Source organism: Manihot esculenta, chromosome 9 (genome assembly GCF_001659605.2).
Source record: "Manihot esculenta cultivar AM560-2 chromosome 9, M.esculenta_v8, whole genome shotgun sequence".
Lineage (NCBI taxonomy): Eukaryota > Viridiplantae > Streptophyta > Magnoliopsida > Malpighiales > Euphorbiaceae > Manihot > Manihot esculenta.
In genome coordinates, this window is record NC_035169.2 from 36,316,582 (window position 1) to 36,336,368 (window position 19,787).

At 38.6% G+C, this 19,787-nt stretch overlaps 3 protein-coding genes and 1 non-coding gene across 4 annotated transcripts; 3 read left to right on the forward strand and 1 right to left on the reverse strand.

The window, feature by feature from the left end:
- Nucleotides 1-4,515: 4,515 nt before the first annotated feature.
- LOC110621926 (60S ribosomal protein L18-2) lies at nt 4,516-6,471 on the forward strand. Its single transcript, XM_021766226.2, has 5 exons — nt 4,516-4,671; nt 4,766-4,855; nt 4,940-5,068; nt 5,189-5,371; nt 6,174-6,471. The coding sequence occupies exons 1-5, from the start codon at nt 4,669-4,671 to the stop codon at nt 6,330-6,332; spliced, it is 564 nt and encodes a 187-aa protein (XP_021621918.1). The 5' UTR covers nt 4,516-4,668; the 3' UTR covers nt 6,333-6,471.
- On the forward strand, nt 5,534-5,617 carry LOC122724715. The gene has a single exon (XR_006352168.1). It is a non-coding gene; the product is annotated as a small nucleolar RNA SNORD25 (small nucleolar RNA).
- A 1,320-nt stretch (nt 6,472-7,791) lies between the features above and the next one.
- On the reverse strand, nt 7,792-9,189 carry LOC110622359 (epoxide hydrolase A). The gene is made up of 3 exons (XM_021766845.2): nt 8,650-9,189; nt 8,331-8,572; nt 7,792-8,238 (listed from the first exon to the last, which is right to left on the reverse strand). The coding sequence occupies exons 1-3, from the start codon at nt 9,112-9,114 to the stop codon at nt 7,992-7,994; spliced, it is 954 nt and encodes a 317-aa protein (XP_021622537.1). The 5' UTR covers nt 9,115-9,189; the 3' UTR covers nt 7,792-7,991.
- A 2,195-nt stretch (nt 9,190-11,384) lies between these two features.
- LOC110607864 lies at nt 11,385-11,903 on the forward strand. The gene has a single exon (XM_021747027.1). The coding sequence runs from the start codon at nt 11,385-11,387 to the stop codon at nt 11,901-11,903; it is 519 nt and encodes a 172-aa protein (XP_021602719.1).
- The last annotated feature ends 7,884 nt before the right edge of the window (nt 11,904-19,787 follow it).

Consider the following 19,787-nt stretch of genomic DNA (forward strand, 5'->3'; position numbering starts at 1 on the left):
CATATACGTATGTATATGTGTGTTGAGGAGTTGGTTTATGCATGGTTGGAGTTATTGAAGGGAAGGAGAAGATGGGTTGCCATTGAAGCTGAGTTCTGGATGAACTCAGGTTCGGCAGCCGAAGGTTCATTCGGTCGCCGAACCTCCTGCATGGTGACTTGGTTGCCACAGCTTGCCCCCGAGTGTTTTTGCATGTTCGGCTAGATAGTGAGATTACATGGAGTTCCAGTGTCTATAGTTTCAGACAGAGGACCTCAGTTTACTTCCCGCTTTTGGCGGAGTCTGCAAAGTGCGATGGGCACGAGATTGGAGTTTAGTACTGCTTTCCACCCACAGACTGATGGACAGTCAGAAAGGACCATCCAGACCATAGAGGATATGCTTCGCCTTTGTGTGTTAGACTTTGGTGGTTCTTGGAGGCAGCATCTACCTTTGGTGGAGTTTGCCTACAATAACAGTCATCATGCTAGCATTGGGATGGCTCCTTATGAAGCTTTGTATGGGAGGAAGTGCAGATCCCCTGTTTGCTGGGAAGAGGTAGGAGAGAAGGCTCTTGCAGGGCCAGAGTTAGTAGACATTACCAGTAGAATGGTGCCCCTGATCAGAGAGAGAATCAGAACAGCGCAGAGTAGACAGAAAAGTTATGCAGACGTTCGCAGAAAACAGTTAGAGTTTCAAGAGGGTAATTGGGTATTGCTGAAAGTGTCTCCAATGAAAGGAGTGGTTCGTTTTGGAAAGAAAGGTAAATTGGCTCCACGGTACATTGGACCCTTTGAGGTGTTGCAGAGGATCGGAAATGTGTCGTATAAGCTGGATTTACCTGCTTCTATGGAGAGAATTCACCCGGTATTTCATGTTTCTATGCTACGACAGTTTGTGTCAGATCCGAATCAGGTTCTGAGTGAGCCTGAGGTGGAGATTCATACGGATCTCACCTATATAGAGCAGCCAGTACGGATTCTGGACACGCAGATCAGACAGCTAAGGAACAAGGAGATTCCTATGGTGAAAGTTCTATGGAACCACCATAATCTAGAAGAGTGCACCTGGGAGACGCGGGAGTCTATGCTCCAGCAGTATCCATATTTGTTTTGAGGTTCGTTTTCTCCGTTTCATGTGTTTTATTTTTGTTGTTTTAGGAACATCCGAGGACGAATGTTCTTAAGGAGGGGAGAATGTAATACCCGGCTAGAATCCGGCACCGGAATTTCTGTTGTCTAATGGCATCCGGGGTGTTGGGATTCTATATAAGGGTAGGAGTTATGTTTTCTACGTGTTATGATGTGTTTTCTGGGTTTACAGTGTGATAGTTTGAGTTGAAATGAGCCAAGTCAGAGGAGCCAAGTTCGGCCGCCGAAGGTAAGTTCGGCTGCCGAAAGTGCCCAATGATCGGCTTCCGAAGGTACGTTCGGCCCCCGAATGTTGCATGGTTTTGCATGCGATTCGGCAGCCGAAACTAGTTGGCCAGCCAGCTGTTGGGCATCCTTAGTCAGCATTTTGGACAGGTGTTATCACCAGATCAGGTCCAGAAGTTGGCCACGTCTCCTATGCTTTATGTGCTAAGTTTGAGCAGCTCATGCAAGAGTTTGCTCGTTTACCACGTTGTGAAAGTGTTGAAGCAAAAAGTGAGGTTGAGAGAGTTTGAGAGTGTGAGAAGAGTTGGTCCGTTTTCCCTTGTTCAGAGTGTGTAGCTTCTTGCTTCAGGAGGTAAGTGATGCTCTTGACCAGGGTTTTATGTTTTCTGAAGGTTTTATGGGAGTTGGGGAGAGAGAGATGCATGTTTAGGAAGTTAATGGGAGATTTAATGATTTATGCATGTATTCCTGATTATGTGTTATGTTTGTTTTGTTGTTTGGGGTTGTTAGATAGTTTTGGACCCCTGTGATCATATACGTATGTATATGTGTGTTGAGGAGTTGGTTTATGCATGGTTGGAGTTATTGAAGGGAAGGAGAAGATGGGTTGCCATTGAAGCTGAGTTCTGGATGAACTCAGGTTCGGCAGCCGAAGGTTCATTCGGCCGCCGAACCTCCTGCATGGTGACTTGGTTGCCACAGCTTGCCCCCGAGTGTTTTTGCATGTTCGGCTCTGTTTGGGGGATTCGGCCGCCGAAGGTGCCGCCGAAGGTGCTTGAGTTTCGTCTCTGGAGAGGACATTCGGCCGCCGAACCTGCCGCCGAAAGTGTCCTGTCCAGCTTTCTTTTGCATGCTTTGCATGGATAGTTGAATGAATTTAAGGGGAGTCGTGGGAAAGTTAATGGAGTTGGTATTAAGCTAGTTTTGGTCCCTCATTTGAGTCTATCTGTATAGGTACAGACCAGAGGAACCAGAGAGAGCAGCAGTGAGTACTGCTCCAGAGTTTCAGAGCCTGCAGAGTCAGTCAGTCCAGATAGCCAGAGGTGAGTGGAACTAAACTTATGACTTTTATTGAACCACAAACTGCTTTTAGCATATCTCATGCATCATATTTATGCCATAGGTTGATTGCATTAGTCCACGAATATGTTGCATTGCATTGTTATTTGATGATGTGAGTAAATGCTGAATGATCCAATAGTCTCAGACAGGAAGTCCAGGAGCCTTTGACTACGCCCTGGCAGATATAGTGAAGTCCAGGAGCCTTTGACTACGCCCTGGCAGGTATAGCAAAGTCCAGGAGCCTTTGACTACGCCCTGGCAATGGTAAGTACAGAAGTGTTATATACACATATACATATATGACAGGAAGACCAGGTGCTCGATTCTACGCCCTGGCACAGAGTTACTGGGACTATATGGTGACAGGTTTACTCGTGATGTGGCTTGTCTGTGATATGGTGCATTCCATGAGATCATATTTTACTGAGATGTTTTACTGTTCTACTCACTGGGCTATAGAGCTCATCCCACTCCCTTAACCCCAGTTTTGCAGGTTCAGTGTACAGTGTACAGGGACAGTCCAGCAGAGTACAGGAAAAGTAAAGAGATCTGTAATAGCTTAGAGTGGACATGTAATATTAAAGAGATGTAATAGTTGTTGCTTGACCTAGTGATGTATGTGTTGTACATGATCTGTATATGTATATATGTTTTCCTGTATGTGAAAACCAGGCTTAACAGGTATGAGTAACCCATCTAGAGCAAGCTCTAGTCAGGGATACAGAGTACAGAGTACATGAGTACAGAGTACAGAGATAGTGCATGCACAGGTTAAGCCTTGGTTCAGAAAAGAGTTTTATTTTCACAGAAAATGTATGATCATGTATGAGATTTACAGGTACACAGAGAGTATAGCAGGCTTGCTACGGGTTCTGGCGGCCTTAAGCCGACCTGAATCCTAGCGCCGGTGACGGTCCATTTTGGGGTCGTTACATATGCTATATGTTTGAGAGGAAGTCTTTAGGGCTTAGAAGGTCAGCAGAGTTGTTTAGTACAGTTCTAATATAATAGTATAACTATGAACATGTAATAATTTGTGAATTAAAATTGTGTTTTATCTGAATTTCTTTTTATGATAATTTATTTATAATCTTTTATATAAAAGTTTTAAAATACAAGTTATATTTGAATCAAATTTGAGACATATAATGTTATATGAATTTTATGTTTTCAGTTTGCATAGCCGAGTGTTGGTTAATAAAATGAGAATAATTTTTTATATTTTTATGATTATGGATAATATTATATCAAGTATAATAGAATATATAATAATCTTGTTTCGGTGACCTTAAATTAATATAAATTCTAATATCGATAGCGGTCTAATTTTTGAATAATTATAAATATAATAAGCTTCATATCTCTATAGCAATAGGCAAATGCTCAGGTGTTTGCTGGCAAAATTTTCCAAGCAGCACATTTAGTTCCATTCGAACAATGTAGTGAGTATTGCTTCTGTTAACCATATACATTGCGACAACATAAACATTATAATAAAATTTTAATGAGTATCTTAAGTACACTGCTTAGAAAAAAAAATCTCCTTTTTATTTCATTTCACGTGTTTAAATGTTTGCATGCAAATATAATATTTGAAAAAATTGGATAATCTCATTTTAATTACAAAATACTTATTATGCTATATATATATCATATTTTTATTTTTTTAAAAAACTAATAGTTGATTAAAAATAGTGATAGATAAAGATAAAATAAAAAATGATTTTCTTAATTTTATTTAAAGCGATAATTGATATAGAAAAAAGATCCAATAAAAACTTTTAAAATAAGACAAGGGAGTAGTAATTAAATTAATTTTGATATTTTATGATTTTTAATTTATTATGATAAGTACATATTAGAAAAATTCCAATTCAAATTATAAAAATACTATTTATAATCATAGTCCAACCGATTTAATTTAAGTTAAATAAATTTAATTTAATTTTAATTGATTGATTCAATTTAATTTGATGCTATTTTAAATTAAAATTTAATTTTTTTTAAAAAAATGATTATTAAAGCTATTAAAGACAAACTAAAATTGAAATTAAAATAAAAAAAATATATAAAATCCAATTTCAGGCGGACGCATTAACGGTGTGAGATGAACATCCATGAAGATTAATAGTCCTCACAACATACACAATTCCCCGTATAAAAGCTCCTCAAAACCCTAGACTCATTTTTCGTTTTCCTGAACTTCCCCGAGCAGCAGCGGCGTGCAGAGGTCCACCACTCTCGAGCAACAATGGTCTCTTACTTAATCTTCTTCTATCCTTGTATTCTGTGTGTCCTCACTTCCTTTGCTTTTTAATTTGACATGAAATGTTGTTTTCATTTCTCAGGGGATCGATCTGAAAGCAGGAGGTAAGAGCAAGAAGACCAAGCGTACAGCCCCCAAATCCGATGATATCTACCTCAAGCTCCTCGTCAAGGTACAAATTTTAGTCATTCTGTATATGTGAATACCCATTTCTATAAGAAGCTTTTCTTTGATTGATTGGTTGATCGATGATCAGCTATACCGATTTCTGGTAAGGAGAACCGGTAGTAAGTTCAACGCGGTGATCTTAAAGAGGCTGTTCATGAGCAAGGTGAACAAGTCCCCTCTTTCCTTGTCTCGGCTCATCACCTTCATGAAGGGAAAGGTTAGCTCTTTTCTTTTTATCTATAATCTAACACCACATAGTTTTGCTTTAGATGTAATTGCTGTTTAGTTTTGAAGATTATTTATGTGGTATTCTTTTTTTTTTTAATCTTATATACAGGAGAGTAAGATCGCAGTGGTTGTGGGGACAGTGACAAATGATATTAGGGTCTATGAGGTTCCAGCATTGAAGGTTACCGCTTTGAGGTTCACAGAGACTGCAAGAGCAAGGATTGAGAAAGCTGGGGGAGAGTGCCTGACATTTGACCAGATTGCTTTGAGAGCTCCTTTGGGACAGAACACGGTATGTTCAGATGTACTCCTTTGAAGTTATAGGTTTAATTTTGTTGGCTAGGTTTGATTTAGATCTTAGACTCCATTCGAGTTTATTCATATTTTTGGCGTTGCCCCCTGAACGCTAATATTTCATAATTGGAGTGTGTTGTTTAACATGAATGGGGATTATTGAAACAGTGATGAGCCCTACAGACCTGTAACGATTTGCGGTGATGATCGCAATCCTTGTGAACATCTAAGGGACTGAGTTCTTGATAGTACTCCAACTGATGTCTATTTTTATATATGCTTCTGTCTTGCTACTGTGAATTTTCAATTGATTTCTTTCTTTTTGTATGTCTTGATTGGATAAATTGATGCTGTGTCAAGATGATCACTTTGTATAGTATGTTTATGTTGGATACTAGGTAATCTTTGCTTCCTGATTGGGAAGTTGTGTAATAATACTTTCTCATGTTTCTGCATATGATTTATGATGTGTGTTGGAGACTGGATTCTCAAGTCCTGAAGTTGCCGTTGATTTTGTTGTTTTTGAGCATTCTGTTGTAAGTTGTGGATTACAACTTTTTCCCCACTTTCTTTATGGAAAAAAATAACCTATGGTCATATCTGATGCATGCCGGCATGACAACAAATTTGTTGAATGATATTTCTCTCTGCTTTTATTTACTATTTGATTGTCTATTGCAGCATCTTTTTTTGCCAGCACTAACTTTGTGTCTTTTGGCCGTGATGAATTTTTGTTTACCATCGTGAGTTTGTTCTTATTGTGTGATAGCTTATTTTTTTTCTTTCTGTTTTTTATATAGGTTCTCCTAAGAGGTCCAAAGAATGCTCGTGAAGCTGTGAAACACTTTGGCCCAGCTCCTGGTGTGCCACACAGCCATACCAAACCATATGTGCGATCAAAGGGAAGGAAGTTTGAGAGAGCTAGAGGGAGGAGGAACAGCAGGGGATTTAGGGTTTGAGTTGTTTGTAGTTCAAAATTGTGAGGCAATTGTTTTATTTCAGACTATTTTATCCCAAATTTTTGTTCGAATGTAGGTTCCTCTGGAACTTGTTTATGTTATTTCTACTTTGGGTTATCAATTATAAGTGAATTTGTTTTACGCTTGGCAACTTCTCTTTGACATTTGTGCGTAATCTCTGATATCATGAGACGATCAGCGGATTCTGCCGTGGAAGCCGGTGTATACAATAGTTAGTATGAAATTAATAAAAGTGGAAAAGTTATTTGGGTTGATTTATTTTAAAATTTGATTTTGGTTTAGTAATTGTATTCTGAGGGATGGATTTTGATTTAACAATTATATTCGATTCAGTTTTCTCGTCGCAAATTCAGAATACTAGTGAACTATAATAGTTGAGAGTTTATTTTTGGTTTAGTAATTGTATCCGATTCAGATTTCTTGAATACTGGTGAATTATAGTAGTTTATTTTTTGTTTAGAAATTGTATTCGATTCAGTTTTTTCGTTTTAGTAATTGTATCCGATTCAGATTTCTCGAATACTGGTGAATTATAGTAGTTTATTTTTTGTTTAGAAATTGTATTCGATTCAGTTTTTTCGTTACAAATTTAACAATTATATTCGATTCAGTAGATTTCTCGAATACTGGTGAATTATAGTAGTTTATTTTTTGTTTAGAAATTGTATTCGATTCAATTTTTTCGTTACAAATTTAACAATTATATTCGATTCAGTTTTTTTGTTATAAATTTAGTAGGGGGACTGATGTTACGCAGCGGAAAAAGTGTGGCAATCGTCCTACTAACTATTGTAAATTTAGAGTGACTTCAACTGTCTCTGTACTATAAAAATTTAAAAAAAGTCTCATGTTAGTGGATTATGGAAATTCTGAATTATATATAATAATTAGTATGAAATTATCAAATAATTTGGATTAATTATTTTGGGTTAAATAAAAAAATAGATCCAAAAATATTATTTAGGCTAATTTGTAGCAGGAGAATCCGCTGCGGAAGCACATCGATGATAATTCTAAATGAAATTATTAAATAATTTAAATTAACTATTTTAAAATAAATATAAAATAAATCTAAAAATTATTTTAACTCATTTGTCCCACAATTGTTTTGAGCAGATGCTATGTTTTCTAGATTAGCGAGAACATGTATATGCTTAAAGTTCTTTGTTTAACACCTGGAATCAAGAGAGATTTATCTTCCGATATAGTGAGGTCTTGGTAAAACTGTTTTGGCTCTTCAAAAATGTAGACAAGAAAGTCTGATCAGCGAATTAAGCAGGCAGGTGGACATGTCCTTGCAATCAGGCCCCCACCTACGATTTCTTTCCTATTGGGATAAACATTTGTGTTGATAAGATATATTGTATTATAACTTTAATTATATCATGTGGAGGATAATGAATGTGTGCGCCTACTCTTAAAAAGTCTAATCAGTCAATTTTTATGGTGAAGTGATGAACTGATGCCGAATTTATTCTTCAAATATAGTTAAAAGCATACATCCATTGGACTATTAGTGCTCTATGGTGCCCGGCTAGTCGGCAACATAATTGGAATCTTGAAATAACTAGGTGAAAGATAAAGGAAGCTTGGAACTTAAAACAAGATAGGCACCAGGAAATAGACAACGAAGGGTGATTAATATTTCCTGATGAAATCATAAACGAGAGTGTTGATTTCCACTGCTTTTTCCTCGTTGATGAAGTGACCAACTCCTTCCATCACCACAATATCCTCCATTAAAGGTACGTAATGCCTGAAACCACTGCTGTGTATATATTCCTTCATCCCTGGAGTTGTATACACCATGTCCATATCCCCAATTGCGAATTTTACAGGCACTTTCACTTCTGCCTCATTCCACGAGGCTGTGAGCTCCCAGTTCCTGCAATAATAACCAGATTATATATAATTGTTTAAACAATGTTCATGGCAATGTGATTTTTCTTAGTTGACAAGATTTCGTGTTGAACGTACAAGTCCAGCGCTCTGTAGTAGTTTAACCCTCCAGTGAAGCCTTTCTGATTAAATTTGGAGACATAATAAGCAAGATCTTCTTCTTTAAGCCATGAGGGTAACGTTGCTGGATTCTCTGGACTGATTTCAAATGCATTTTCTTTGGGCATGCAAGGGGCACCTGGTTTGCGAATTGCCCAAATTTTCTTTAGAACTTCTGCAGTACCTACACGTGCTATTTCAGCTTCTATTTCCCCAGGTTCCTGCCAATTCAACAAACCAAAAACATCAAGGATTTTCTCAAGTAGCAAGAAGAACAGTTGGTTCTTGAAGAACGAACCTGAAATCTGCAGACATAGTAGTCATCGCCGTGGAGAAGTCGGAAGCCCTGCACAGGTTTCATCTTTGGATTTCTTGGCCTATAAGGAAAACTAAGGCAAACAAATGCCTTCACCCTATCAGGTCTGAACAAGCACAAGTACCATCCAACAATGGCACCCCAATCATGAGCAACAAGAAACACTTGATCTGATCCAAGTTGATCAATAAGCGCTATAAGGTCACCAACAATGTGGAGAGAGGTATAGTTACTGCTTGAAGCTGGAGCATCACTATCACCATACCCTCTAAGGTCTGGGGCAACAGCACGGTATCCAAGCGAGCTTAAAGCAAGAATCTGATGGCGCCATGAGTACCAGAGCTGTGGGAATCCATGGAGAAATAGAATGATCGGGCCTTCACCTTTCTCAGCTATGTGCGTGTTGATACCATTCACAGTCACCGTTCTGTGGATGATCCCCTCCATGTTTCTCTAGCTTCTGAAACCGTGTGTATGGTGTAGGTTGCTTACATAGAGACAAATTATGGTCACTGATGGGTAGTAGAGAGTAGCATTAAATGGCGTTAAATGACAATCAATGTGCTTTACAGTCTAGTTTGGAAAATTGCGTGTTGGGTTTCCTAGGTAGGCTGTTGGCAGTTGAAATTGAGAACATGAATATAAATGCAAACTGCAGATGTAACATGGGTCTTACCACTCTGAAATAGAGGTATTGAACTAAAAGTTTGTTAGCTTTTACAAGTCAATCTTAATGATCAAACGATTTAGAGTTCTTTTTCTGCTCTGTACGCCATTTCTGATCAAGGAAAGACCGCAGGGAGGTGAAGACGCGGCCACCCTCTTTCTCTTGCAAAACTAGCTTAGATTAGAATTGGATTTTGGGCTTGGTTCTTAGGCGGGGTTTAATCTGTTTGGGTTTTGGTGAGCTGCCATAGTTTTTGGGATAAGATGTTTAAAATCTTTTATTTTTATACCTTGCCCCGAGATTTTTATCAATAAAAGTTTTATCTTCGAAAGGAAATTCAAGAAGATGATATATATTAGTGGAATAGTTATGATGGGAAAAAACTCCAATTATATATATCACTAGTAAGTAATTTATTATTTTTCTTGGAGAATTTATTTAAAAATGATGGAAACTGATAATTATAATAGAAAAATCTTCTTTCTGATGTATAAAAGAGAGTACAATAAAATTAAGTTAGCTGAAGACCTTCATTTTGAGAGATGGAGAACTTCCATTGTTCTATTTGAAATGTCACTCAGATTGTTACATCAATTGGGATTGTGAATTTTATCGAATTTGGCCTTCTTTGTTCATTTTGGCAGCAAATGCCTGTTTGGTTGTTAGGAAAATGTAGTATTGGCGACTCATACTTAAGCTATTACAAGTAGCAAATTGAGCTTAAAGTTAGTCAAAGTGCAGACACATTAGGAAAAAGCTTTCGGATGGCAATGATCGATACATATAAGTATTAATTACAGTTAAATAAGGCAAAAGGGTTGGGACTTGGGAGTGACCTTTGGTAGATCAATGCTTCTTCTCGGTCATAATTGCATTTAACCAAAGCAGGTCCGTACGTACGGGAGTGTCAGTCGCATTCTCCATGCCAGACGGATATTTAATTTCCTTCGGCATACACGCGAGTAGGGCTACGAAGTGACTGGACCTACTGTCCTTCCTTATGTCACATCACCAGGCTGAGTTTTTTCCTGAAAGACCTGGGCGTGTGAGTGACCCAGCCCGTTCTTTGAGTCTGGATCTGAGCCAAAGGCGTTGGGCCGATTAGTCGGAGATGCCTCATGGGCTTTGGGCCAGTACTGCCCTTACGGGCCTGGTCTCCCCTTGAAATGCGTAAAACCCGACGATCATCACCCATCATCTGACAGAGTATTGCAGACCTTGAGAGAACACGGTTTATAGCGGTCCGATGGACCTTAAGTCAGATCTTTGAATTTCTTAGCCTATAAGGAAAACTAAGAAAAACAAATACCTTCACCCTATCAGGTCTGAACAAGCACAAGTACCATCCAACAATAGCACCCCAATCATGAGCTACAAGGAACACTTGCTCTGATCCAAGTTGATCAATGATAGCTATAAGGTAACTTTTTAAGTGATTGTCTAATACTCTCATACTTTTAGTAGAAAAATATTTATTATATTTTCTCTCTCATAATTAATATATTTTTTACTAACAGAAAGAAAAGTATTGAACAGATATCACTCAATTTTAATTGATATCGCAAGTTATCAAAATATTTAAAGAAAAAAATTATTTAAAAAAATTAAAATAAAAAAATTTGATATACATAATCTCTCCTTCAGTTAGCTATTATTTTAAAAAGATTAAAAGAGTATATTAATTAAATTGTTCCAATTTTACTCTTATTTTTATTAATATACAAATTACTTTTATAAATTTCTTTTCCGTCAATAAAGAATTAGTTTACTATAATTTTGATAATTTAATTATTTTTTAAATAGGTATTTATAAATAGATAAACGTTGTAATTTTTGTTTTGACCGTTTTAATTGGTTTGCTATATATCGTAGTTGGTAAAACTAAATATAATTTGCAGATCACTAAAGCCCGTTTCTATTGGATGGTGAAGCTGTATTATCCTTGATGAGAGGTTAACCATATAAATCCATTTCCAAAAATAGACAAATACCCTTTAAAAGACCAGAGGCCATTTAAACTTTTATCTAAACAATATCAACAGGAAAAAAGATGTCTTTCTCAAACTACTACTTCTTCTTCTTCATTGTTCTTGCAATCCCTACTCACCTAGCTGCAGATTTTGCACCTGACAATTGCGAAAAAACCCCATTTTTAGGCGAATGCACGTCGCTTTTGAAATCAGCCCCAGAAGCAGATAAAAAAGATGTGCAAAGCTTTGCAAAATTTGCACTAAAAACGACATGTTCAAATGGAGTTACAATGCAGGAGAAAATTTCCTCATTGTTGAAAACAACTTCAGATGAATTCGTCAAGAAATGCCTCACAAAGTGCTCTGAGCTCTACTTAGGTTCAACCAAAAAGCTTGAAGAGTCCATTGTAGCTTTCGATTCTAAAGCTTATAAGGATGTTCAGGCATCGCTCACGGAAGCAATCGCAGGGTCAGACGATTGTAGGGTTTCATTTAAAGAAAAAGTTGAGGCTGAAGATCCATTGGGTGATTTGAACTTTGAGTTTAACAAGCTTTGCTCAGTTTCTAAAAAATTAGTAGAAATGGCAGAGACAAACTAGCCTATGTGTTTATATGCATGTATGGATGATATCCTCTTAAAACATTAATGTAATTGGAGGAAATCTCATTAAAAATAATTTTGATTTTAATTTAACTATGTTCTTTTAACATTTTATTTTCTCAATCTCATATAAAACTATCCATAATCATTATTCTTGATTTCATAACTCGTATATAAAAATAATTTCTGAAAAATAATTTATATATAAAAATAATTTTCGTCAGAAAAAATTTTCATAAAAAAATTATTTTTTAAAAAATAACTTATTTTTTATTATTTGATTGCAATTTGAAGAATCGGAAATATTATAAAAATTCTCAAATTTTATAAAATTATATAAAAAAACTAAATCACTTATGCTTTTCTTCTCTTAATTTTATTTCCTTATAACTTTCAATTAGTTTTAACTAGAAGAAATATATAATTATATTAATTTGGTATTATGATAATTAGTAATATTATATTTTCCTTGATTTTTTCTTCTTTTACAATATTAAAGCAGTGTTAGAAAAAAGAGAGAGGAATGTATGATATCTATAATCCTAGGAAATTATAATGTACTAGTGAAGAGATGAAGGGGAAAAATTTACTGTTCATTAATGATATCAACCAATTAAATAAAAGTAAAACACTCTAGTTTTTTTTTTTTTTTGAATTAAAATCTAGTTTTTTAGGCAAATATCGATCAATGGGTACAAAAAAAAAAAAAAAACCTCTTTCAACGTTTTGTCAAGTAAGGTACATAGGGCACTCCTGTGCCCTTGATCCTGGTATCTCCTCGGAGGAATCTTTCTAGTGTGAATTTATAGCCCGTTGGTGATTAAGGCTCTTGATTCCATTCCAGGCAACGCGAGATTTCTTGTCGGAATCAGGCTCATAGCTGTTCAATTCTGCACACCAACAAGTTTGTCAAATCAAAAATCCACAAGCAATAAAAATAACATGAAACAATAATCAAACATAACAAATTAAGCAAAGAAAACGATAAACATGATACTTTGATTAAAAATTTTTTTGTGCTGTAACAACAATACAGTTTTCTTTTCAGCTCAATTTTTATTCAATTAAAATAGAGAATAAATACAGAATAAATTCTCATGTAACGCTTCACGTTCCTAAAGATTTGCTCCAGCAAATCTATGACTAACCAACAACTAATAACACACTAAACAACATGCTATACAAAAAAACAAACCAACTTAACTATAGTTTGTGACAGTCCTTACTTTGCCTATATTTTGATAGGGTAATGGGTGTTACAAGGTTATTCAACATCCATCCACAACAATAATAAATTATGTAATGCATTATATTTGTGAATTATAATGCAAAACAACCTAATTACATATATATGGCATTCGTGATGCATGAGCATGTTTAAAAAGTTTAATTTCTTTAAAATAATATATCAGTTTAGTTCTACTCACCTCTGCCTAATGCTTGCCTAGTACTGAAGCAGTTATCTCACTACAAGCCTTTTCGGTCTTCTAAGTCCGATCCTACATAGATGGAGTTAAATGAGGGACCATTAACCCCCCAAGAAACCCCTATAAACATATAAGAACACACATAGGAAATGAGCTGGAGAAGGCTGAGCAGAGGACTTTCGGCAGCAAGTCCGGCAGCCGAAGGTCCCTCACAGATTCGAAGGTCAAAACCTTTGAGGGCAGGTTAGGTGGCCAAATGGCTGCCTCCACAGGCAAGTTCGACAGCCGAACCTGGGTTCTCCAGCAAGGCAAAACCCAATTCTGCTCTAAACTCATAGCCACCAAAAACTCCCAATCTCAAATGCAACAGCCTATAATCAACCGTACACACACAACATGCATAAAAGAAATCTAGAGCTAGCCTAATCCTCATCATGCATCATCAATAATACAAGAAGAATCCTCCATTACTCCAAAAATAGAAATTTAAACTCAAAAACAAAAATGTAAAGACCCGAAAACCGGACCGCTACCGGCGCTAAGATTCAGATCGACTTAAGGTCACCGGAACCCGTAGCAAGCCTACTATACGTCCTGTTATACCTGATAAAATCCCATACATGATCATACATTTACAAAAAACTTAAATATTTCATGAAACCAAGCTCAACCTGTGCATGTATCATAAGCTGAAAACATAAAATCCATACTAGAGCCCTCCTCAAATGCTCTAGTATGGTTAATATATATGCCTCAACTTAGTTCAAACATAACTCATAATTAAAACTTTTACATAAAGATCATGTTAACAGAGATTATAAAAATAGAAACTAGGGCCAAGCATAATTAAAATCCATTAAAATATTACGTGTCCACAACTATTCTATTACATCAAACTGTACCAGAAGCTATGATGACTTTCTCAAGCTATCTCTGACCCTGCAAATCTGGGGTTAGGGAAAAGGGATAAACTACAAGAGTTTAGTGAGCAGAACAGTAAAAACAGTTTAATAAACATATGCTTATATGGAATGCACCACAGTACAAACAATTCACATCAAGATGGACTTGTCACCAGTAACCCTCTACATAATCCAATATGCTCGGCCCTCGATGGAGCTCCTCAGGACTTTCGCTTAAACATAACATAACATATCAAAAAATGTCAAGGGCGTAGAATGGGCCTCGACTTGGACTTTCTCTTACATATTGCCAAGGCGTAAAATGGGCCTCGACTTGGACTTCCGTATCATATCATATCATATCATATCGAGGGCTAGTGGGTCATCCAACATCCATCCACATCAATAATAAATTATGCAATGCATCATATTCATGAATTCTAATGCAAAACAACCTAATACATAAACATGACATTCATGATGCATGAACATGCTTAAAAGTTTAGTTACTTTAACAAAAATGGTTCAGTTCTACTCACCTCTGGCTGACGCTTTCTTAACACTGGAGCAGTTATCTCACTGCTGGCCTCTATGGTCTCCCAGGTCAGATCCTACACAGATGGACTCAAATGAGGGACCAAACATATCTCTAACAAGACTCTAAACATCTCCCCCAAAACCCCCTAAAATATAACAAAACATGCATAGGAAATAAGCAAAGGAAGGCTGGGCAGAGCAGGTTCGATGGCTGAAGGTCCCTTTTAGATCCGAAAGTCACTAATTTTCGAGGGCAGGTTCGGCGGCCCGAAAGCCCTTCACAGATCCGAAAGTCACCAACCTTCGGGGGCAGGTTCGATGGCCTAACCCCTTCACATATTCGAAAGTCCATGCTTTCGGGGGCAGGTTAGGCGGCCAAAAGGCTGCCTCCACAAGCAGGTTTGGCGGCCGAACTTTGCTTCGGCGGCCGAACCTTGCTTTGGCGGCCGAACCTGGGTTCTCTAGAATGGTAGAACCCGATTCTGCCTCATGCCCACAGCCACCAAAACCTTCCAACCTCACACCCAACTTCTCAAAAACATGCATATACACTCATTCATGCATAAAGGGGCAAAAAACTATTCTAAACCCCAACAAACATCAACAAAACAACATAAGAGCAAACATTTAACATAAACTCTAACCCATAACCTAAAACTTTAGATCTACCCATTTCATGCATTATAATCCCTTAACCCTTCCTAAAACTTATTTAAAACACAAAAAAAAAAAAAAACAAGGATCTAGGCTTACCTCTTGGAGATCTAAGGTGACAGGAACCCCAACGTGGAGATGAGGCAACACGGTCTCCGGAGGTCTCCAAGGTTTAAAAACTTGGATTCAAGCTCGAAACTTCAAAAACAAGAGAAAAACCATAAATTTTCTAGGAGATTTGAAGGAAAAACAATAAGGATATCAAAGGGTGGCGTGGACTTACCTTTGCCCGGAAATGGAGAGGAAAAACTCTCTCATTTTCGGGCTGAAAGCCTCTTATAGGTGACTGGACAAAACCACCTTTGGGGCCGAAAGGGGAGGTCCCGCGGCGGCACCACCTTCGGCGGCCGAACCTGAATTTTTCCCTCAAATTCCTTTTTTTTCTTTTTAATGCAAAAACCCTAAAATTCTTAAATTTTTTTATGTAAAAACCTTATTTTACCCTTCCTAAGGAGGTTCCAACTTCAAGATTCGGATTTCAACAGGGATTCCGTCGGAAGGTTGGAATTTCGACGCTGGAGTCTAGCTGGGTATTACAAAAAAAAGGGGGGAAAAGACACAATCCTTTGCATGCATTCCCAAAACGACAACTCCAGCAACACATAAATAACATTGAGTCCAAAAACAAAAGGTTTTAGAGAGCCAAACTCACCTCTTTGAAGGATCACTATAACGACCCGGAAACCGGACCGCTACCGGCGCTAGGATTCAGGTCGACTTAAGGTCGCCGGAACCCGTAGCAAGCCTACTATGCACTTTGTGTACCTGATAAAACCCATACATGATCATACATTTCCATAAAAATTTTGAACTTTTTCATTTACTAAGCTTGACCTGTGCATGCACTATCTCTGTAAACATAAAACCCCATACTAGAGCCCTCATCAAATGCTCTAGATGGGTCATCATTATATACATCAAGCTTGGTTCTCATCATAAAACATCAATAAAACATAAAATAATGATCATGTACAAAAGGGATTAAACATACTCTAGGGCCAAGCACAATACTATTCTCTATATACATTACATCGTCTCTTTACATTACATAACTTTACTTTACATCATGTCCACTACTCTATACTGCTACGTAAACTTTACCTTTGCTGATACTCTGCCTTCTCTATGGCCCTGAAAACATGGGGGTTAGGGAGAGGGGTGAGCTACTAGAGCCCAGTAAGCAGAATTATAAAAAACATTTAAATACATATGCCACTATGAAATGCGTCACATCACTAGTAAATCACATCAAGGATGGACTGACCCAAAAATCCCTCTGCTCTGTGCCCGGCCCTCAAAGGAGTTCCTCAAGACTTCTGTTACATACAAATAAGCTCTGTGCCCGGCCCTCGGTGGGGCTCTTCAGGACTTCTGTTACATGACAATAATATCCAGAGGGCTAATGGATCGTCCTGTTGTCCATCCACATCCACAATAAATAATGCAATGTGTAACGACCCCAATAAGGACCGTCACCGGCGCTAGGATTCAGGTCGGCTTAAGGCCGCCAGAACCCGTAGCAAGCCTGCTATACTCTCTGTGTACCTGTAAACCTCATACATGATCATACATTTTCTGTGAAAATAAAACTCTTTTCTGAACCAAGGCTTAACCTGTGCATGCACTATCTCTGTACTCTGTACTCATGTACTCTGTACTCTGTATCCCTGACTAGAGCTTGCTCTAGATGGGTTAACTCATACCTGTTAAGCCTGGTTGTCACATACAGGAAAACATATATACATATACAGATCATGTATCAAACATACATCACTAGGTCAAACAACAACTATTACATCTCTTTAATATTACATGTCCACTTTAAGCTATTACAGATCTCTTTTCTTTTCCTGTACTCTGCTGGACTGTCCCTGTACACTGACCACTGAACCTGCAAAACTGGGGTTAAGGGAGTGGGATGAGCTCTATAGCCCAGTGAGTAGAACAGTAAAACATCTCAGTAAAATATGATCTCATGGAATGCACCATATCACAGACAAGCCACATCAAGAGTAAACCTGTCACCACATAGTCCCAGTAACTCTGTGCCAGGGCGTAGAATCGAGCACCTGGTCTTCCTGTCATATATGTATATGTGTATATAACACCTCTGTACTTACCATTGCCAGGGCGTAGTCAAAGGCTCCTGGACTTTGCTTTACCTGCCAGGGCGTAGTCAAAGGCTCCTGGACTTCACTATACCTGCCAGGGCGTAGTCAAAGGCTCCTGGACTTCCTGTCTGAGACTATTGGATCATTCAGCATTCACTCACATCACCAAATAACAATGCAATGCAACATATTCGTGAATATTAATGCAATCAACCTAGGGCATAAACATGATGCATGAGATATGCTAAAAGCAGTTTGTGGTTCAATTAAAAGTCATAAGTTTAGTTCCACTCACCTCTGGCTATCTGGACTGACTGACTCTGCAGGCTCTGAACCTCTGGAGCAGTACTCACTGCTGCTCTCTCTGGTTCCTCTGGTCTGTACCTATACAGATGGACTCAAATGAGGGACCAAACAAGTGTAGAAGAACTCTCTGAAACTCCCCAAGAATCCCCTTAAACTCACTCAACTATCCATGCACAACATGCAAAAGAAAACTGGACAGGACACTTTCGGCGGCAGGTTCGGCGGCCGAATGTCCTCTCCAGAGACGAAACTCAAGCACCTTCGGCGGCACCTTCGGCGGCCGAATCCCCCAAACAGAGCCGAACAGGCAAAACTCGCGGGGGCAAGCTGTGGCAGCCTAAGCCACCATGCAAGAGGTTCGGCGGCCGAATGAACCTTCGGCTGCCGAACCTGAGTTCATCCAGAACTCAGCTTCAACGGCAAACCATCTCCTCCTTCCCTTCAATCTCTCCAAACATGCCTACCTCCTCTACTCCACTCACATATACTCATGTACATGTGCACAGGGGTCCAAAACTGTCTAATAACCCCAAACAACAAATCAAACATAACACAGAATCATATATACATGCATAACTCATCAAAACCACTACTTCTCACTTAACCATGCATCTCTCTCCCTTAACTTCCATAAACCCTTCAGACAACACATAAACAGGGTCAAGAGCATTACTTACCTCCTGTGACAAGAAGCTGAACACTCTGAACTAAGGAAAACGGACCAACTTTCCTCACACTCTCACACTCGCACAAACGGAGCTTTGTGCTTCAAAACATTCAAACCCTTGTGAACTAACAACACACTCTGCATGAGCTGCTTAAACGCAGCAAATAAACCAGGGGAGACGTGGCCAACTTCTGGACATGATCTGGTGATCACACCTGTCCAAAACGCTGACTAAGGAATACAAAACTGCTGGCTCAGCAACTCAGCTTCGGCTGCCGAATCGCATGCAAAACCATGCAACATTCGGGGGCCGAACCTGAATTCGGAAGCCGAACATTGGGCACTTTCGGCGGCCGAACTTATCTTCGGCGGCCGAACTTGGCTCCTCTGCCTTGGTTCATTTCAACTCAAAACTCATTTCCATTAACCTTAACACATCAACACAAATCACACTACGGAGTAAAACAGAACTATAGAATTCTGACACCCCGGATTCCACCAGACAACAGGAAGTCCGGTGCCGGACTCTAGCCGGGTATTACATTCTCCCCCCCTTAAGAACATTCGTCCTCGGATGTTCCTAAAACAACAAAAACAAAACACAAGGAGGAACCTAACCTCAAAACAGATGTGGATACTGCTGGAGCATAGACTCCCGCGTCTCCCAGGTGCACTCTTCTAGATTATGGTGGTTCCATAGAACTTTCACCATCGGAATCTCCTTGTTTCTTAACTGTCTGATCTGCGTGTCCAGAATCCGCACTGGCTGCTCTATCTAGGTGAGATCTGTATGAATCTCCACCTCAGGCTCACTCAGAACCTGATTCGGATCTGACACAAACTGTCGTAGCATAGAAACATGAAATACCGGGTGAATTCTCTCCATAGAAACAGGTAAATCCAGCTTATACGACACATTTCCGATCCTCTGCAACACCTCAAAGGGTCCAATGTACCGTGGAGCCAATTTCCCTTTCTTTCCAAAACGAACCACGCCTTTCATTGGAGACACTTTCAGCAATACCCAATTACCCTCCTGGAACTCTAATTGCTTTCTGCGAACGTCTGCATAACTTTTCTGTCTACTCTGAGCTGTTCTAATTCTCTCTCTGATCATGGGCACCATTCTACTGGTAATGTCTACTAACTCTGGCCCTGCAAGAGCCTTCTCTCCTACCTCTTCCCAGCAAACAGGGGATCTGCACTTCCTCCCATACA